The sequence below is a fragment of the Lygodium microphyllum genome, chromosome 17, assembly GCF_053477565.2.
Source record: "Lygodium microphyllum isolate KBCC chromosome 17, Lygodium_microphyllum_v1.1.10, whole genome shotgun sequence".
Taxonomy (NCBI): Eukaryota; Viridiplantae; Streptophyta; class Polypodiopsida; order Schizaeales; family Lygodiaceae; genus Lygodium; species Lygodium microphyllum.
Window position 1 is genome coordinate 31,277,154 of NC_141151.1, and position 22,629 is coordinate 31,299,782.

At 42.8% G+C, this 22,629-nt stretch overlaps 1 protein-coding gene across 1 annotated transcript in view; it reads left to right on the forward strand.

Moving 5' to 3' along the window:
- Positions 1-22,629, forward strand: part of LOC148021750 (histidine acid phosphatase family protein) — a 124,533-nt gene that overhangs the window by 91,038 nt on the left and 10,866 nt on the right. The window contains exons 7-8 of the mRNA XM_087697284.1: positions 554-694; positions 7,869-7,925. Of these exons, the coding sequence (XP_087553410.1) occupies positions 554-694; positions 7,869-7,925 (198 nt within the window). The remainder of the gene's footprint in view (positions 1-553; positions 695-7,868; positions 7,926-22,629) is intronic.

Consider the following 22,629-nt stretch of genomic DNA (forward strand, 5'->3'; position numbering starts at 1 on the left):
TTGGCTTAAGACTCAAAATATGATGAGGCAACTACGTTGTCTTAAAGCTAGTTAAATGTGTTTCTTGGTCTCGCTCTCCCATACTTTTCATTGGTGTATTGACATAAAGTGGCTATCCCTTGGGCTCTTAAACTCTGAAGGAAATTTCCTGAAGTTTCAAGAAACTCCGAAGGGTTTCTTTAAATTGTTTTGTCATTGTATTGGATGAAGATTATGAGCCTCATCTTTTTTGCAGGACAGTTGACTCTGCTACATGCAGGGGTAGCCTGGTTTAAAATCACTTGTGACACTGTTTATTAAATTCTTGTTGGAAATGTTTCTGCTGGTTTAAGTGGACCTTGGCTCTACAATGACCTATGTGCTCAAAGATTTTTACATTTGAATTTGTATATAGTGAGAGTGCCTACTTGAAAATGCTTTTCAAATCAAAACCTACTTTTCAAAGAAAAAATAGTCATTTTTAAGAGATTTGATGACTTTCCTCTTTCCAGTGGGAAGACCTTCTGGACTCAGTTATGACAGTTTTTTTCTGGTTCTTTTTTGTTATGTGCAGCTGTCAAAAGCTATGGGGCAACCTGAAGTGTCTAGTATACAAAAAGAGTTTCTCATTCAGATTGCAGCCTCTTTAAGTGTCCGCTTTGGGCTAAATGTGACAAGTGATGACATTTCAACCCTCTGGTTTCTCTGTAAACAGGTAGAATGAAGAGGAATATACAAACTGTGCTTTTTGTAAAACTCAATGCCTTGCCAAATGTATCTCTGGTTTTCCTCATTCTCACTGCCAAAGTAAGGAACATTTCTCACTTTTTGTCCAATGGATGGGATAGTTAGTCGAATCCATCCAGTCCCATTCAGTTCATCCAATGCCGGTCCACCAACTCATCCAATGGGTTCCTGTCCCACCATTCAGGGGGTCCAAAACTCAAAAAGTGACGATTTAGGCAACTATTTTTTCTGCCCGCCTACTTGAAAAGTTCAAGGGTCACAAATAGACTAAACGGATGGCAGAGGAACTGAAGAAACTGCCCTATTCTATGGGACCAAATCATCCCCGGGGAGAACACTGGCATGCTGGACAATATCAACCTGCTAGTGAAGGCAACTTCTTAGATGAGTGGTACAACTTTTCACACTAGAATGGGAATAAAAAATGAAGGCATTCTGGGTAGCATAGTTACACCAGAGCAGGAATTGGAACACAATCTTCATATGCGGCCACATAGCATCTGAAAATTTGGGCTTGCCAAACACCCAAGCACAGAGATGCATATTAGTTCCCACCACACCCTGCCAAATCTTAGACAAAAGGGACTGGATCTTCCCTGCCACTGGGTAGGAGAAAACTGATTTATGGTGACATGTCTCTATGCTTGTAGTGCAGAAGAAGCACAAATCATTAGAGATATTTAACCTAGGAAGTGCAGAAGCAAGAGAGAGGCCACCCACCAACATTCGCAAAATAGTTACTTTGCTTTTAAAGGGGATTTTGTTGATTCAACCTTGCATTACTCTTGGTTTCCACCATATCATAGGTCTGTGGAGGCTCCAAATGGACTTGTCCTTACTTGCTAGCTACCCATGATCCTTCATAAGTAAATGATACTTTTTATTAATTGAGGCTCGCTTCAAATTCAGCCATCCCTTCAGTCTCCAATCTTACCAAGGACTATCCAGAAGAAGTCGATAGAAACGTTGCCGATCATGCAAGGATGATGAAATAGTGTTCCATAAGTCACAATATCCTCTATGGACATGAAATATCCATCAGACTGACTGGAAATGCAACAAAATTTTCCCTGTAGTCAAAGTCACATCAACAATGCAAAGCAATCCAAGCCGTGCAATTGGTTTAAACTTGGGTCTAGAATCTTGCTTTGCTTCCTATGAAACAATCTTATAGAGATAGGTAGCAATTCAGCCTACACAGTGTTGGCTTACAAACGATCATTGCTTGGATGTCAACTGGATTTTTGAAGCACCAATTTCCATGAGTGGACCAAGTGAGTCAATGAGATATAAGGTTTAGGCTAACAGGCTGATTAGTAGTGAGTACACGCCATCAAGAGCCGTGCATTCCGATATTCCCATGCACAATACCCCGAAATTCAAGAAAGAAGTGTGCGATGGAGGCTTAAGGCTGCTAACAAAAGCACATAGCTTGAAATAACGACCATTTGAGTGCCACTATGTGAGTTTTCACATCTAGGATTGTGCCACAACCCATTCCTTTTGGTGTGCTAATGTGATTCCATGAAATCCCAGAGATGCCAGAATGCATAGAATCCCTTTTCCAAAGCATAAAATGGATCGACTGAGTAACATCCCTCAAGCTGGTCTTGGACCAAGTTAACAGCAGCAAATAATTGGAAAGCGTGGGCAACATAATTGTCTGAGCTACTTTAAGGCGTACATGGAAAGGCCACGCTTTCGATTTCCATTAAACAGATTTGCTAGCCACATGTGGAGAAATCCAATCTAGTTATTGCTTAGACAAAACGTTCACACCCAAAAGATTTTCGTTTGGGTATCACCTCCCCTTCAGGGCTGCAAGTCACATTCTGCATGGCTGATGAGGGCTTATTTGGTGGTTTTAATATGCAGCCCTGAAGCCTGAGAAAATAAATCCCATACATCTAAAGCTTTGTGAAGGTTATCTTGACCGGCCTTCAAGATCATAAAAGTATCATCAGCCAAGTCTTGGCCAATAAACTGTTGGTGTGAAGGAAGAGACAAGCTTAGTAGCTCTCCATTTGCAGCAAAGTGCAACAGCATAATTAGAATCTGGTGTGTTGCAAAAGCAAAAGTCTGACCAATTGGGAGAGAACAACAGCACCACCATTAAGCATGATTCTCAAGGATGAACCATTGCTAATAGCATCAAATGAGACATTCTAGGTTCAAACCCTATCTTCTACGTAAACTGGGCAAGAAAAGAGCATTCAAGATAATTGAAGGCTTTCTCTGAGTCCAGCTGAATCAACACAACTTTCATAATATGTTTTGTAAAATTTTTATTCCCTTGATAAAGCCATGGTCGCCCAGATGTAGTTATGTTTGAAGTCTCATCTTTATGTTTGAAGTGCATTGTTCGAAGTCCCAACATTGTGTGTGTGTTTTGCATTGGATGTGGCAATGGATGTATGTCCAAGATTTTTAAGTCCGTTTACTACTGTAGTAACATCAAAAAGTTCTGATTTGATGCCAAGGCATGTGTACAAAAAGTAAAATCACAAGGTAGTTTATCATTTGTAAGCAAATGGCCTGCAGAAAACAGTCCATATTTTAGCACACCAACTCCATTTTTTGAGCGCACTCTCCAAAACGTTAAGTTCACACACATTTGCAAGCATTAAGTTTGATTGCAAACCTACAGGATGTTTTGTCTGATTGTGACAGGCCCTATAGGGATATGCTTTGGTGTCCAAGTTTTTGTTTCCGAGAAAATAAAATTATATTAATAAATCTCATTGGGACAATGTATCCCAAGACAAAGTATGGTACAAACAGCCCAAGTTAGGGGGTCGCCTGCCAGATTCAGCTCATGCATGCCAAGTTACCACCTCCTCATCTTGATTAGCAGCTTATATTCGGATGATTAGACCATTTGAAGCAGTTGGTTATGTCACACATTTACACAAGGTTGTAAGTCAAAGGGGTTCAGCCAACACCACATTGTGTGGCAGCAATAGTTTATTACTGATTATACATCAGAACTTCATCAGCTGTAGTTTGTTCACCTCCTTTCTACATATGTATATATGACAGAGGGTTCAATCCATTATACAATACTGGAAAAAAAAACCATTTTAGTCTAAACCCTGTCTTAGGAAAGTAGATATCAGTGCAGCGTGTCTTTCCATTTGGCACTTAAGTCTGTAGTGAAAGATGCTTGTGGCCCTACTGAAGACGGAACCTCTGATTTATTTGCTGCTGCTTGTGGGGAGCATGTTGCATACACTCCCACTCCCCTTCAAAAGTTTGAATGTTCTCGTCTGAAATGGATGCAAGTAAGGTGTTGATGAGGGTGGCTCTTTGCCACAGACTCTTGACATGACATACACTGGATCTGTGAAATGATAGAATCTGGCCCTTACAGCTAACATTTGCTTATCACTTTCTAAGTGTGATCCAGTATATTTCAAGTGGCTGATCTGTTGGATTCCCTCTCCAAATTATCTGGATAAAGTGGCAACTCCATGAATACCTGGCTGGGTCTTCATGACTATCTTTTTACAATTATTGCAACCATCATTCTTACAATTCAGCTTAACAGCTACCAACCATAAAGCCACATGGAGAACTGAATGCAGTTAATCATCCTGCCGATCTTTAAAGTCTATTCTATCCAGGTGGTTGTCATGTGTTAGGGTCAGGCTTTAGGGTTCTGTGCATCAATTTCAAGGAACCTACCCCAAGGTGTCACTGTGATTACTAATTCAACAACGTGGTTTTGAATCAATTTACCAGGTGTGCTTGTGATAATCTAAAAGGCAAGTCTTCTCCACCAAGTGGAGTCAAGAGCTGGGAGGAGTTGTTTAGCTGGGATGATGCAACAACAAAGCTTAATTACATGACTTCATGGCCTCCTCGTAAAGTAATGATTTATCACCCTTATCTAGTAAGGCAGGGCAGAATTCTTAAGCAACTAAGAGAGTTTTTCTGGTTTCTTTTGCTCAGAGAAAAGTTGCCCTAGCAGCAAAGAAACATGTTTCTTTGAGATTGAAACTTATGAAATGTTTCTAATAGTAAAAACTGTGAATCTTTCTTTTTTGTTGGGGGGGGGGGGGGTTTTGGGGACAAAAAAGTGTCAAACAACGTTAAATATGATTATGATATTGAATTTGAGTAGTGACTCGTGAGGGGTCAAGATTTTGGATGACAAACTTACTTTTTTGGAATTTTGTTTTGTTATTGGTCTTTGTCACTCTAGTATCTATTCTTGTCTCGAGAGTTGATCACTATACAACTTTAGTCTCACTTATGAATTATCTAAGGTATTTTATGATTCATTTTGGATTTTGACATTTTGTCATTTTATTTTGGATGAGAATCATGATGTTGCAACTTGACCCATTCCATATTGTACATGGGCTATTAACATGTTTATTCAATTTTCTTTGTGTGGTATGTATGAATCATAATGTTTGAGGTCTAAATCATAGTATTCCTAGACTAACTTTAACATAAGTCAATAATGGATCATTGATTTGTAACATGTTATTCTCAATTGATTCTCGTGTATTATCACTTATGTTTGATTAGCCTTTTTTTGTTTAAGCTCGATAGAGGTTTAAAACTTCTTTCCCTAATTAAAACTATAAAAATCCCTTTATTAAAAACTTGTGTTTCTTATTTTACCCCCTCTTGAAAGAAACTTACGAAACACATTTCTAATGTTTTGTTTCTTAACTTTTCTAATGTTTCTGACTGCTATGAAAGTTGTTGTCTTTAAGTACATAGAGCAATGTTCTTGTCTCATTGTTCTGGATGTGGATCCTATCCTCGATGATATACAAAGCTTTTTTGCACAAGGAATGGTCAGTCATAATTTAAATTTGAGATTGCGTCCTCGCTTGTCAGTAAACATGTACAGCATCTTTGCATCAGGTTCTTTCTAATGACTTGCCATATAGAGAGGTCAGGGGACTTCTACAGAACATGTGGTGTTTATCTGGTTAGATGTATTCGGGGGTTTTGACATGATTGTCCTTTTGCCACTTTCTGAGGGGAGAATGGATGTATTTCAAGTTGAGTTCTGCTTCTAGGGATATGATAGATTTGTAAGCCATGTAATTATGATGAGGAATAAAGGTTAGTTTCAAGATGTCATTTACTTCTAGTGCTCTTCTCGGGTCTTTTGACATATGAAGGGTGGTGCCCCTTTCATCATATGTATTCTCCATCAGGATGTGTGATGTTTTCTGGTCTCTTGCCATATGGAGGGTGGTGCTCCTTTCATAATGTGTTCTCATTTAGGATGTGTTACTCTGCTGGTGTTTGAATGGTTGAGGGTATGCTGTGGACTATAAAGAGGTCATGTTCTGCTCTGCTAATGGAAAGTCGCATTGGGAAAACCATTTTTTGTCGTGTAATACTGTCCAGGATGGGTTTGCACCTTTGAACAGCTTGATGCTTGTATCTTTCAGGCAACCCTTGGTCCTAGTGCTCGATGTTATCTACTACTCTCTATAGCCCTCTTTTGTCAGCCAAGAAAATGCAAAGAGACACTTGGAAGTTGTTGAAGTGAATCTGCATTCTTTTCTTGAATAAATAATCTGCACTTTTGCAATTAGAGGGCCAACTATGATTGCATCAAGTTATGGTATTCCAGGTATCCTCACCTTGTTTTGTGCCTTTTGGGTCCTTAGATTTAAAAGGGGCTGTTAACACTTCATCCATCTTTTGTTTGTTAGCCCTGCAAGGAATCAATGGGTTTCATGTTGCAATGGTAGGGCCTGTTAAAGCTTTTGTTTCTACATCATAAGAACAAGATCGTATGAGATCACTGTATTCTTATCTGGTGTTACCTGGCTGAAGCTCTATACAGGTATAAGTTGTCTTGTAAAACACCATACTTAACACTAGTGTTCGTTTTTGAAGTTTCACCTCTTGACAATGTGACAAAGCAAGAAGGCCTATGATTGAGTAAGAACAGTGAGTGAGGGATGAGAATGGCTTTTTTCTGATGCATGGCTGGGTCTTTATCTAGGCATCGTTTATTTCAGGGTTGTCTTTGTACATAGTACGAACTGATCCATACCGTACGATTAGACAGTACGGTACGGTATGTATCCGTATGATTTAGTACAAAAAAATAGGCACTTTTTGGCCACTCTCCTTCAAACCTACAACTTTCTTTCTTTTTTTCTCATTTCGTCTTTTTTTCTTCTTTCTTTCTTATTTCTTTCCCCCAAGTCTCTCTCTTTCTCTCTCAAGCTTCTCACACCCTCTTTTCTCTCTCTCTCTCTCTTTCTCTCTCTCTCTCTCTCTCTCTCTCTCTCTCTCTCTCTTTTCACCTCTTTCTCTCAGCTATAGTTGCACTAGTACCACATACGAAAGGTTTCATACTATACCATACTTAAGATACCGTACCTTACATATTAGTACCATAAGGTACCAAGTTAATGGATACATCTTTTCCTATTTGAATTGCACTTTGGGATGAGCTAAATGCTCCTTATATTAATATGATTCTCCCATGAGATTAGGTTATTTGAGATTCAAACAATTTCTCTCAACCTTCTCTCTCTCAAGCCCACACTTCTCTTATTTATATGTTCATTCATGTATGATGTATCTACTCCCATCTATGTAGTTGTAAGTTGTAGGTAGCAGTAGTGCATGTCGTGCATGCAGCATTAGGTTTTGGCATTTTACCCTCAAGTATTCATCTTATATACTCTAATAGCATTGCTATTTTGACTTGAAATATCTATTCTATTATCTTTAGTCCAAAATAATCAAGTTTTTTTTTCGTACTAATATCGTACCGTACCTTATAAAATCTTAAGGTACCATTTAGTACCGTATTTTATTGTACCATACCGTACCGTACCTTTCGTACTTGGCAACTATGGTTTATTTCTTATTCGATTCGATGAAGTGGCTTGTTTTTTCCTTGTGCTGTTGCACATAAAGGCTTTTGTTTGATGCACAGTTGAGTAAAGATCTATTCATTGCCTCATCCTTGTCGTACAACGTGGCTTGTATTTTTCCTTGTTCTATGAAGTGGTTTTGCACGAAGTGCAGATTGAATCAAAATGCAGTGTTTGAAGTAGTGCCAAGCTTTGCAATGAGAGAGAAAGGGTGAGTGTAAATTTGGTAGCTAAAAAAGTATCTCACCCTTTTTCCCAAATCTTGTTGGTCAGCAAGCAGTGGTATTAAATATTGTGGATGAGGCATGTCAGCTGTTTACAAAAGAAGAGGTAAGCCATCTGAGTTTGTCTGTTGGATCTGATTTGCAGCTGTATGATTTCATCTCTTATAAATAGACCTTTGCATGCATTTACATTCATCAAGAACATAGGCTTTCTCTTGGGAGATACAGGTCTGAGATGTCATCTGATTATACAATGACAAGGGAAATGCACACTTTAGAGAACTGTTTCAGACAGGAATGCTGATCCTTGCTTTCATGCATTTACCTTAGTGTAATGAGACTTACATGTGCATATGCATTGTTAGATGATTGACTTTCTCTATGGAGATCTAAGGGGGAGAAATTTGAGATTAAGCAATCTTTGTTTTTGTGTAAACCAGCACATTATGTCAACCTAGTTATTCTTCAATTGACAAGAAGGCACATCCTAATGCATAAGATATTAGTGCCTTAGGATAATAAGATATTAGTGCCTTGCTATCTCAAAAGCAAACTTAATGCATGAATAAAATATTAAAAGCATCCCTTCAAAATGTCGTAAACACAGCAAACAGCATTGACTGGGATTACTACCTGAATGTAGCACTGAGGGGCTGATTGAACCATCTTCAAAAAAACAACTAAGCACACAACTTGAGATGCACCCACAGCATGAACAGCATGTGGTAGCATTGATAGACTAGACCAGATGCTTCCCATACAGCAGGGTTATATGATATGCTACACCCATTGATCCTGACTGGATGGAGTTAGACATACCTAGTCCCCATGGTTGTATCTCTACTTTTGACATATGTAGCAGATTAGCACTAGGCATATCACTAGCCATTTAATACTCCTTTCCATGCACCCTTTCTACCTACCCATAGACATTGTATGATAGCTTATGGTGTACTATGGACATCATACTTTACACCCAGCACTACATGCTTTCTCTGTGCTTTACAGGCTGATTGGATCCTAGTTATGTGAAATGGCACTTAGGAAGGGGCGAAACCCCAAAACGAGGTCAAAATTTCTTGAAACACATTTCCTAGATTAAAATGTTTGGTATTCTAAAATGAGCATGTGGGGTTTCAGACTAAACCCAAAACTCTTCAGAAAATGTAACAGGACATCAAAAGTATGCATGTGCTGTTTTCAGTGTTGATCAAGTGAAATCAGATTTTCCATTTCAATCACAACCTTTTACAAGCAAAAAGGGATTTTCCCTTTCAATCATGACCTTTCATAGAAGCAAAATTGTGATTCTTCTACATGTGATCATTAAAAGAAAACAAAATTCGGTTCCAACTGTAGTTTGTCAATCAAGACCAATACTTGTGACCACCAATTATGACCAAGAGAGAATCTGATCTCTCTCTCTCTCTCTCTCTCTTTTTTCGTAAAAGGTAATTATATTAATTACGAAAAAAATACTGGATTACAAGATACATGATGACACAAAGCCATCATGTGAAGAGGTTTTCTCTTTCTCTCTCTCTCTCTTTTTTCTGATTACAAGATACACGAGGGCCCTAGGCCAACGTGTGGGGAAGCCTCGTAGTAATGCACTGAAAAAGTTACACCAATCATGGCAACGACCCAGAGGCAATTGCCATATGCCACGGATGCAAATCCTCTCGAGGGAGCAAGTCGGAGTGTCGGATGATATCCAGCTGCCAATGCAAGAGCCCTTTAAGCCTGGCAATATGTCGGGGTACATTAGAGGCCGAATCAAAGAGAAAAGCATTGCGCGTTGTCCAAATGTGCCAGCATCCCCAATATCTGAAAAAGTGAAATAAGATCTTCTCATACAACTGTGGCGGTGCGGAATACATCGAGCGCACAAAAACCCAATCGAAAGGAGTTAGCGAGGATCCCACCACCGCGCGCCAAATGTGCGACAAGAGTGACCAGATATTCTTGGCGAGCGGGCAAGAGAGAAAACGATGTCGGGCCGATTCCGCCGGTGTGGTACAGAAGAAACAATTGCCATTCGAGATGCGACGCTTGGCAAGGGCCGAGGCCAGAGGAAGACCACCAATCATTACCCGCCAAAGAAAAACCTTGCATTTGAAAGGTGTCTTATTTTGCCAGCCCTCCATCAGCGTTTTGTGCCACCATGACAGCGATTTCCGCAGTCCCCAAACAGTGTTAGCTTTCTCTCCCAGCCATTGGTGATCTTGAACAAGAAGATGATACACCTGATTAGTGGAGGCCTTTTCCAGACTCAGGCGGCCTGCAAGATCCCAGTCCTGCCAAGGGCGATCCACCGTCAAGGCAGGAAAGGGTTGCCGACCCTGAAGCTTCGACGAAAGCAGCTCCCACAAATCACGGTATCCACGCGGGATCTTAAAGAGTCGCCGAGCAGTCCGAAATGAGACGAGGACATTGCGAGTAGCAAGGGTAGCATCTGCAACCGACATCACACCTAAACGGGCCATGCGATTAAATCTTGGTCTGAGTTGATGTTTATCTTCCCATGAAAGGAGTCTCGATACTGCCAACAATTCCAGTTGAAAGGAATTAGTCTGCAAGCGGTCCCCCACTGGGTGCCAGCGGGCCTTTTGGAGCACTACTTTCCAAGAGGCGACCAAGTGCAGTAACAACGAGGAAGAGGGACTGGAAACACGAGAGTCAGCATTAAGGACATGCCACCAGGAAGCCCGAAGCCGTGTGTTGCCATGGCGGAGCCCGCTGTCCTCAAGAAAATAATGGGCTATGATGGACCAAGGGTGGTGATCCACACACATGGCACGAAAAAGGGACCAACGGAGAGCTAACATATGAGTGTGTGCATCCAAAATCGCTCCGCCACCCATGCGCTTAGGGGTACATGCGTGTGACCAAGAAATCCAGGAAATGCCGGCCTGCAGTGAGTCCTTCTTCCATAGCATGAAACGGATGGGCTGAGTGAGGGCCTTCAAAGTAGTAGGAGTCCATGGCAACAATGGCAGGAAATACGTTAGCATTGGAAGCATGATTGTCTGGGCCACTTTGAGGCGGACATGGAATGGCCACGCTTGCGACTTCCAATACATAAACTTTGCTGCCAATTTTTGTGAAATCCACTCCAGCAGGGCTTTTGGCCGTACATCCACCCCTAATGGGTATCCAAGATGCCTGACGATGGAGCCACGGGAAACCACCCGGCCTTGCCAGCCTAAGGACTGCAAATCAGGCTCTGTACAACTGAGAAGGGCTGACTTAAGGGCATTGATGCGAAGCCCAGAGGCCTGACCAAAGAGTGTCCAAACATCTAATGCCCTTCGAATGTTGTCCCTGTCCGCCTGCAAAATCATAAAGGTGTCATCCGCCAAAGATTGGCTAACGAAGTGCTGACCCAACGGAAGAGACAGACCGGCCAGCTGGGCAGAGGCTGCCATGGAGGATAACATTGAAAGGACCGGGTGAGTCGCCAGGGCAAAGAAGAGAGGGCTCAAAGGACAACCCTGTCGGATCGAGCGTGCAAGGACAAATGGCTCTGTAACTCCACCATTAAGTATAACTCTGGAGGAAGCCTCAGCACTAATGGTGTAGATCAATCGGGACATTCGGGTACCAAAGCCCATAGCCGACATGAGGTCTGCAATGAAAGACCAGTCCACATAATCAAATGCCTTTTCCAAGTCCAATTGGATCAATACCACTTCCTGACCGGAGTGCCGCGCATAGTCAATGGCCATTTGCACATTTAAGATATTATGCAGAATGTTGCGGCCCTTAATGAAACCATATTGGAGAGGATGCACAATAGCTGGAAGGTGCTTGTGGAGCCGATTCGCCAGCACTTTGGAGTAGATTTTATACATGGAGCCCATCAACGAGATTGGTCGCCAGTGTTGCAACTTTGACAGCGAAGGGACCTTTGGAATTAGTTTGATAAGGCCTTCTTTCCATGAGGAGGGCATGACCCCCGTTTCCCACACCTGCTGAAACATGGCCACCAATGGCTTCGCCAACTGCGTGGCCGAGGTTTGAAAGAATTCATTAGTGAGACCATCCCAGCCAGGGCTTTTATCATTCGGCAGGTGCAACAAAACATCCATAACCTCGTCCTCGCAAATATCCGTCTCCAAAGCGGCTTGCATATCAATTGGAACCTGCTGGCGGACCAGATGATAGAAGACCGCACGGGCATGCGTAACCTGGTTAGAAGGCGAGGAAGAGGAACCAAGAAGATCCATAAAATAGTTTCTGCACATAGTGACAATGGTCTGCGGATCCGTGACCATGCGACCTTCTGAATCCTGGAGTCTGGTCATATTTTCGCGGGGCGGAGATGCATGCAAGGCGCGAAAGAACTTATGAGACTGGCAGGTGCTATCTTGCATTGTGTCCATCAAGTTGTGCAGCTTGGCCTGTTGATAAGATTTCAACTGAAACACTTGAATAAGATGGGCCAACCGCCTCTCCAGAGACAGCAGAAAATCATCATCAGGGGAATCCAGGAGCAAGGAACGGACCAAGGCCAATAAGTCTTCGGCTGCATGTCGACGTCGGCGGCAAAGCGAGGCATGATGGATCCCATACTGGCGAGCAACCCGCTGCACATTAGAGAGCAGCCGTGCAAATGAAGGCCAGCCCTCAGAGGCGAAGTCCAATAAGAACCTCTCAATCAACTGCTGCATATAGCCCTGGAAAACTGAATGCTTCAGATAAGAGGAGTTGAAACGTAAAGGGAGCCTATCCAGGAATTGCATAAAAGGTGCAATAGAGTGTGCCCGCATCTCAAGCTGGAGGGGGAAATGGTCCGACAACGCATATTGCCGCAAGACCTTCATTTCCAGCATGTCGGGAAGAAAGTCATCGCCTTGCATGATATACATTCTGTCCAGCCGCGACGAGGTAGTTGCATATTGTGCGGAATGAAACGTAAACCCTGAAAAAGAAGGGTGAAGCCACGACCAAAGATCTTGCTTGAGCACGTGCAAAGCAAAAGAACTCCACACCCGGCTTTCCGGCGTATCCATTACCGAATGCCCTGAAGTGGACTGAGAAGAGTCGACACACATATTGAAATCTCCCATCAAGAATCCCCTTTGGCCGAGTGACATGGAGCCCTGCAAAGTGGACCAAAGATTCCGCCGGGATGCGGGATCATTCGGAGCATAGAGGCCCAACAGCCATAAAATCTCGCCTTCAAATAAGACTTCGATCACCAGAAAGCGGCCCTGCACATCATTTTTAACAAGGACAGGCTGATATTTCTCATGGACAATCATCAGCACGCCCGAATAGTGCGTAGCATGGGTCCCTGCATAAAACAGGCGGAATCCATGACAATCCATCACTTTTCCTGCTTCACCGTGACTTTTGTGCTCAACTGCACACAATACATCCCACTGGTTCTCATGCAAGACGGTCCACATGGCATGTTGCTTATGGCGAGAGCAAATGCCTCGCACATTCCACGTGGCTATCTTCATGTATCCTCAAAGAAGGAAGTCAGGAACGAGGCACCTGCTGCCTCGATTTCACCTTTTCCGCGAGAGCATCCAGGACACCCTCATCCAGAAAATCAGCCAATACTGCAAAAGAATTCTGGCGACCTGCGTTGGAGGTAGAAGGGCAATCCACTGCCTTGGGAGAGGGGCGGGGATAACGCCGATCCCAGGGTGTAATAACATTTCCTTTGGCATCGAACGCCAGCTTGGCAGGTGGGCCTCTGGGGCCGTCGGTATAGGCTCTCCTTGGAGCCTGATTGCGGGGGCCCGACGGGGCCCTAGGACGCGGAGCCTGCTGTGAAGTGGCCATTTCTTTCCGGCGCGTATACGTGCGCACGGAATCCTGGGAAGCGGGAGGCCCAGGATCCGCCAGGCCTGTATCCAAGTTTTTACCTTTTTGAGGACGTGCCTCAATCCAGTCACTACGACGGGAATCCACACTTCGGACCTGTTGTTTGCCTTTGTCCATGACATGAGGAGACTGAAGGGCTTCCTGGGGCGTGGCATCAAGCAGCATGTCGTCCTTGGGCAGCACAACCTGCGCATCATCCGAAGACGATTGCTTTTCAGGGCATTCGGCCATGAAATGCCCCAATTTACCACATGAAAAGCAGTGGCCCGCAAAGTTGCCCCATTTTAAGCGAAAATACAAAGGATGCATGCCCGAACAATTGAGGCGAAGCCAAGCAGGCCTTTTCCTGGCCGTGTCCCATAGCATGCATAAACGGTTGCGGTTCATCGCCCTGAGGCTTGGGGGAACCAGCACTGTTCCCACAACTGCCATCGCATCCTTCAACATGGGCCAATAGACCGCCGGACAGTTTTCCACCTCTACCCACACCGGGCATTTGCATTGAAGCAGACACTGGAAGTCGGCCATGGGGCGCCATGGCACAACATGAACCAGGCGGCGATCAAAGAATAGCGGCAACTTGGACAGGAGCTCAGCGCGATGCGTTTCCGATTTCAGCAGGACCTCATAAAACCCGCGAGGTCCAAGGAAAATCTCCTCAACCGACTCCCCTTGCAATAGATGGTGCAGCCACTGGCGAATATGCGAAAGCATTGGGATCCTGCCAGTGAAGAAAAGAATAACTGCACGGTCATAGAACACCGAGAAGGATCGCAAGACGGATTTGGGGTCCACCGTGGCTTCCAGCACATCATCCGTTCCCGCAACAGAAAAAGATTCGGTATTATGCTAGACATAATCGCCAAGCAGAGTATTGGCGAAGTCCAGCAAATGCTCCCAGTCGATTTCCTGCGAATCCACCGGATCAGAGGCCACTTGCGCATAGGAGCGTTCCGGAGGACTCATGGGCTCATCAGGCGTAGGCTTGGAGCGTTTGCCGGCAGGCGGCTGTTCAGAACTTGGCGGCAACTCCTCCGTGCATGGCACCATATCTTCCGGCTCCTCTGCATCGGAATCAGGGCCAAGGGCTGCCACCGTCCGATCAAGAAAATCCAAATCCAGGCCAGCCATACTGCTGTCTTCACACAGAGGACGAACTCTCTCTCTCTCTCTCTCTCTCTCTCTCGTTGTCTCTCTCTCTCTCTCTCTCTCTCTCTCTCTCTCTCTCTCGCCTTCTTTATATAGATCAGTGGGCACGCTGTTCAGGATGCCGCCTCTCTGACAACCGCCAGGTTTAGGGTTTACAGGAGCTGGACTCCGTTCTTCAGGCCCTATATGAAAATTTTGTGCACAGGTGCAGTAGCTGTGAACTGGCTTCTGGCTATCGCAGTCGTTCAGTCACCTGCCACAGGAAGGAAGGAGGACAGAGATCCTCCTTAGGCACTGCCGCTCCTGAACTGTGACTGCTGCAGGCCTGTGGAAACACAGATCCCACACGACTGCAGGACGACTAGGGTGTCAGCGGGGGACAGGGCCGTGCTGTCGTTACCTCCAATCTGCCACGTAGCACAGTCGCAAGAAGGCGGGGCGCAGGACGATTTGGAGAGTGCCAGGCGTACACGCAAGTGGTAATAGAAGGCAGAGGCGCAGGCACGGACGCTGTAGCAAGTCGAAAGGCGGCGGACAGGCAACGGCTCCCACGTCAGATGGCGACGGCAGGGTCCCCGACACGCAGGACGAGCGCGGGTCAGGCAGCCGACGACCGCGCGAGGCGACCAGGCGACGACATCGCGCTCCCCGTCACGTTCCGCGCCATCGTTCTCTCTCTCAACTCTCTCTCTCTCTCTCTCTCTCTAGAGTACCTCTCTCTCTCTCTCTCTCTCTCTCTCTCTTCTCTCTCTCTCTCTCTCTCTCTCTCTCTCTCTCTCTCTCTCTCTGTGCCTCTGCCACAAAGATCTCCCTTTGATGTACTTTATGAGGATATTATGAAACATGCTAGCATTGGGGACATACTACTTATGGGAGATTTCATTGCACATATTGGAGATAGACACAATGACTTTTATATGCATGATAATGACATATTCAAAGAGATTGGTATAGATGAAATAGGCCTACTCAAGAGAGGCCATTATAAAGGAGTGAGTACCTATGGGACATATCTATTGGGCCTGGGAAGTGTGCATAGACTAGCCATCTTTAATGGCTTACCACAATGGAGAGGATTTGACACTTTGCCATGTTGGAATCACAAAGGAGGGGCAAGTGCTATGGACTACTTTGTAGGCTCACTAGTGTTGATACTAGATATCCAAAACTTTAAGGTATCTAAGAGACTAATTGGTATAGCAACGGATCATGCTATTTTGACTTTCATGCTTTCTTGTGAACATATGAAACATGGAACACCATACCTCCAAACATCCCAAATATTGCTTTGTAGAGGACACCTCACACATCTACAATGACTCTCTTCAGACTAGTTTACATACATTGGACTTGAGCGAGTAGATCGTTGGAGGAATGTACAAGAGACATAGGAGAGGCCATACATAGATCAGCCATATATGCATTCCCACACACCTTGCTCGGATGTAGATCCATATGCTCCACTACTCATGAAAATAGTTGGTATGATGAATGAGTGCAGAGTTACTTGGGCTCGGCTATAGAGACAAGTGGAGCTAGGCACTTAGGCATATTGTTAAGAAAAGACATTCTTCAAACGCCCTATGCGGAAGAAGAAGTGAGACCACTTGGCGAAAGTAGAGGCAGAGATATATAAGCTTTTTTTGGGATAGGATAGCAAGAATGCATGGAAGATATTTCATGAAGGACAGCTCCCCATACAGATTACATCACCAAATAGCTGTATGAGTTGCCAAGACAGCCACCTATGCAGCCCCCATAGGCTTGTAGGCCAACACAGTGGTCTTTGTTCACCTAGAAAATGGTTAGGGATGTGTTTTATAGATTACAAAATGGAAGAGGGCAGGATGAGGATGGGCTAGTGGCAGAACATTTCTCACATGTTTGTGACATACTAGTATCCATACTAGCATACACGTACAACAAAGGAGTATGTGAGGGCTTCCCTACGAGCTAGTCAGACAATGCTATAATTCCACTTTTTAAGAGTGGTGATCCCTTGATCCCTAGTAACTATAGGAGTATCACGATCAGCCGTACTTTGTCCAAGATATATGAATCTATATTGGAGTATGAACTCAGTTAGTGGGTTGAGATGCAAGGCAAGCGAGCACAAGGATAAGTAGGTTTCAGATGTGGATATACCACACTGGTGGACCATATCCTCACACTAGGGCCATTAACGAGGAGGGTTGAGCTTGAGACAAGAGGATCTATTATTGCTTCATGGATTTCTACAAAACTTTTGATACAATGCCTTGTACATGCATTATAAGACTACGGGATATTGCAGTACGAGAAGGTATACGATGGGGTATCTATGCATTATTTGAGACAATGATAGGTCACGTACAAGTGCTCCTAGGGGGGGAGGGGGAGCTCTCAAAGAGGATTGAGAGTAATATAGAAGTGAAATAAGGATGCTCTGTCCAAGGCTCCCGGACGGTCATCCCTCGCGCCTGTCTTCCATAATTACCTTATTAATGTAACATTTCTTTCCCCTTAATAATCGGTTTCGTCCTCGAAAACGATACTTGGAAGGTCCAACTGTAAATAGGGAAACCTTTTCCTAAGGGTACTTACTCGCTCCCATATCGAGCTTTCTTCTGAACAATCTTTTCATTTGACCAAACATTCTTGATAAATAGTATTTCTTGTTCGTTTGTTACGAACATTTAATATTCTTTCTGGTTCATGTGGATTAGATTGGCCATCTAATAGCTTCTCAATGTTATCATTTAAGATCAAATTATCAAAATCACCCAGCTTTCTCCTTAACTTACTTACATGAAAAACAGGTAGTTGGAGCTTGTAAGCCTATTCTCCCACGTTTTTAAGTATTGTGAAAGGACCACAATACCTAGGTGAAAGCTTTGGACATTGTCCCGTTTTTATGGTTTTAGTTTGTCCAGGCATTTTAAGATAGACCAATTCTCCTTCTTCAAAGGAGATGTCTCTTCGGTGAGGATCTGCATAAGCTCTAGCTCGATTTTGAGCTTTCTTAATATTTTCTTGAGCAAATTTTGACATATTATTCATATCCTCCAAAAAGTCCTTGGCTGCCTAAACCTTTTCCTTATGCAATCCCACTGCATGAGGAGCTCTGGGCTGAAACCCATACATTAGCATAAATGGACTATATCTAGTGGAAGAGTGCTTGGCACTATTATATGCAAACTCTGCTATCGGTAGATACTCTTCCCAATAAGTTTGCCTTTTACTTACTTATGCCCTAAGCATGTCTTCAAGGATTTGCTTAACCCTTTCAGTTTGCCCATCAGTTTGCGGGTGGTCCGCTGTACTCATGCTAAGTTTAGTATTCAATTTTCTAAATACAGCACGCCAAAATTAACTATCAAGTTTTCTATCCCGATCAGAAACTATATTTGCCGGAAAGGCCATACAATCGGTATATATTCTCTACGAACAATCTAGCCAATTCTGGTGTTTTAACATCAATTGAAGTTGGAATAAACCTAGCCATTTTGGTTAACCTATCCACAATTACGCACACAGAGTCGTGCCCCCTCTATGTTCTGGGTAATGCAACAATAAAGTCCATGGAGATACTCTCCCATTTTCCCGAAGGAATCTCTAATGGGTGGAGAAGTCCTCCCATTTTCAATCTTTCAGCTTTATTAACTTGGCATTTATTACATTTGACTACATAGTCAAGGACGTTCTTATTCATTCCAGGCTAATAGAACTGCCTTTTAATAAGACTATAAGTCTTATTAACTCTTGGATGTCCCGCGCTAGGGGTATCATGACACTCAAAGAGTATCTGGCGTCTTATTTCTTTATCTTTCGGGACACATACCCTACCCTTGTAGAGTAAATAACCATTATCAATGGTAAAATTCTTCCATTTGAATCCCATTTGAGCAACCCTTGATGCTTTCCTTGTTGAACATCCTCAAATATTCCTTCCTCAGTTGAGGCTCTTCCATTTGGATCCCCATTTTCTATTGCTTCCCATATGTTGGAATATGCCCGATCAACTTGGCATTTCCCTTTTAAGGATTCAAGCAAATCGGAAGTGAATTGAGTAAAACTCAATTCATTTATGATGGGCATTTTGCTGAGTGCATCAGCCACTATATTATACTTTTCTTTTCTATACCTTATCTCATAGTCGAACTCTTGGAGGAGTTTGGCCCATCTGGCTTTACACCCTTGTAGATCCGGTTGGTCATTAATCCACTTAATGCTTTCATGATCCGACAAGATCAAAAGTTTGGCACCGTACAGATAGTGCCTCCATTTCTTCATTGCATGTACTATTGCATACAGCTCCCTCTCATAAACAGAATAATTCCGTTTTGCACGGTCTAACTTCTTGCTTTCAAGAGCAACTGGTCGACCTTCTTGTAATAAGACCGCGCTTATTGCCTTATCACTGGCATCAGCTTCAACCACAAATGGTTTATTGGGATCCACAATTAAAAGTATTGGAATTGGTTTGTCATTGGAACAGCTATTTTGGCATAATCTCGAATGAATCTACGATAAAATCCAGATAATCCTAGGAAGATCTGCAGCTCTTCCAGGTTCCTTGGAGATGGCCATTCAATAATTGCCCTTACTTTTTTTGGATCCATTTTGATTTCCTCTTTCGAGATAATATGCCCCAAATATTTGACCTCTTGTGTGAAGAATTCACATTTAGTTTTCTTCGGATAAAGTGAATGTGTTCTTAACAATTGGAATACTAATCATAAGTGTTCCAAATGTTCTCTTGATTTACTAAAGATCAAGATATCATCCAAAAAGACTACCACAAAATGTCCTAGATAGGTCCGTAACACACTATTCATCAGCTTCATAAAGGTAGCTGATGCATTAGTGAGGCCAAAAGGCATCACCAAAAAATCATAATGCCCGTATCTAGTACGAAATGCTGTCTTAGGAACATCCTGTGCCTTAATTCTTACTTGGTGATAGCCTGATCTTAAGTCTATCTTCGTGAAGAATTTTACCCCTTGTAATTGATCAAAAATATCTTTCATTCTGGGCATAGGAAATTTATTCTTCACTGTTATCTTGTTAAGTGCTCTATAATGAACACAAAGTCGCATAGAACCATCTTTTTTCTTTACCAATAAAATTGGCGAAGCCTAAGGTGAATTGTTGTTATCGAGGTAATCCTTAATTTGGCTTTCAACTTCTTGGTGCTGTGTTTCACTTAACTTATAAGGTGGTTTAGAAATAGGGTGTGTATCCTTATTTGTGTCAATTGGGTGATTTATATCACCCCTATCTGGTGGAAGGCCACTTGGTAAATTAGAAGGAAACACATCTTTAAATTCATCTAACAAACCACTTAATTCATTATTTACATTCAACTCACAAACATAAGAAAATTGCTGCTTTATATTATAGAAAGTAAAAGTGTTTTGCACAGGAAGAGACCATAACATATATACCTCAAAAGCTTTCTTCTTTATTAGCTTCTGAACTCAGTAGAACACAACAAAGGATTATCAGATACTTCATGTTCACCTTGAATCACAAAAGTCTTACTATCCCTTTCAAATTCCAGTGTATTATGATGATAACTACGTTTTAAGGATGGTTCCAATTCCTATAGCCACTCCCTCCCTAAAGCAATATCGGCTCTTTCCATATTCATAATTTGGAAATCAAGTTGATCTTTATATCCTTGAATCTCAATTTTCAAATTGGATACCATTGTATCCCATATTTTATTATCTTGACCTTGCATCATATGAACAACATATTGATGCCCACTCTTTTGTTGGGGAAGTTTTAATTTTTTGACAAGTGCATAATTTATGAAATTGTGGGTAGCAGAGTCATCAATCATGACTCTAACCCTCTTTCCAGCTATCAATCCATGCACTCTAACTAAATCATATGGCCCAAAAGTAGGCTGCCACATAGAAGTTGACGTATAACACCTATGTTGTACATCCTTGTGCAAAACCTCTAAAGATTTATACTTTACATGCCCCTTTAATTCTAGGGTCTGCACTACATGGATTTATTTTTCTTTTCCCTTGCCCTTGTCCTTATCCTTTCCTTTATCTTCCCCCTTTTTCCTTTGAGGGCAATTCCAAGCAGCATGATTAGGGGATAGGCAATTGAAACACAACCTTTCTTTTTTTGCCTTATCAAAGTCATCTTAACTTAACTTTGGTCTAACATATTGTTTCTTTTCAAAAGGCTGTTTCTTGCCTTTAAGAAATGGCATTTTTCTTTTAAATTTGCCTACAAATTTTGAGGTTTCCAATTCCTTAGTCTTGGGCTCCGTATCAGTGAGACTAGTGAGTGTACCTGGACGCGTACTATCTTCATTGATTAATGCAAATTTAATTGCCTCTTCAAGCGTCTTAGGTGAACTTCTTTTCACTTCCTTTTTACAGGCTTTAGCTAGTCCCCTAATGAATCCTCTTGTCTTTTGAAATTCATCTATTCCTTCCAATTTGAGGATTATCTCACGATATTCCTCTAGATATGTCAGCAGGGGTCTTCCCTTTTATTTAACATAATCCCAATCTTCCCAATTTCTTTCCATTTTATTTTTAGGAAGGAATTCTTTCAAAAAGACCGATTCAAATTGAGCCTAAGTTTCAGGTATTTTATTTGCCTCTTAAAGTTCGCCACCATTTATATGCCTTTGGCCCCAAAGTTAAACTGGCCTCCAGTGCTTAGAGATGTGGTGGAGTATTTTTAAGTTTGTGCAAATCCTCCCATTTTTGGAGAAAATTAAAGATAGTATCTTTATTTCTGTCTTTTTCCTCCTTGTGAAACTGAGGGGGTTTGATATCTTTTAAGACTGGATTATCCCTCAATTTTTGGTGGTGTTCTTTAGGATCTCACATAGTCACATCCAAATCTTTCGATGAAGATGGAATATCCGAGGTTTCGAGCTTATTTTTATCGCTTTCTAGTAATAAAGCTAATTGAGATTTTATTTCGGTGAGTGTTTGAGTTAAAAATTCCATTTGAACCCCGTGTGCCTGCACACGAGCAGTTAGATCATCAAATTGTTCTCGTGTGGCAAAAAATTCTTCCCATTGTTCTTATTCTATCTCCGTTGCATGGGGATCTACCATAGGGTGGTCCCCAAAACTAGAACCCTCAATTACTCCCTCTCTCCCTTTCCCCTCCATGAATACACTGGAATTGGAAAGCAAATATAAGAAATTTGCGTACAAGATGAGGTACTTCCTTGATTATGGTGATAGGGCAGATGTCGATGGCCTTTACAATTTAGTGATAGCAAAAGACGTGAGGAACAATTCAACTTTCCTCCAAACTGTGCCAATCGCGTGGGAATAAGGCTCATCAGGCAAAGACGTAGGATGAGGATGGAATTAAACACCCCCTCCCCCCCCTTCCGTGACAAGTTCTGTCTGACGCTAATTTGCAGTCGTCGCCAATATACAGCTATCACGTCACACGGAAGCTAAACGGAACTCGTCACGAAAGCGTCAGACAGAACTCGTCATGGAAGCGAGACGGAACTCGTTACGGAAGCCAAACGAAACTCGTTCACAATTCGCCCCTGCCAGTCGCGCCAATCTACAGCTATTGCTTCCTCGTCTTTAGCTGAAGCGTGAACGAAAAAGCCCTTCGCTAGAACACAACCCGACGCTTTGATACCAGTGTTACATCCTTTCCAAAATTTCTGCCAATGCCTTTCTTCTGTCCTCCATACCATAGCACGAGAGATCTCTCCTCATCTCACCACCCAGCCTCGCCTAGAAGGTTGCTGGCCCCCCTAATCGTGATCCGATTGCCAGCCATCAACTTTAGGTGAGTCCTACTATTCTTGGACTCTCTTACTTTCTAGG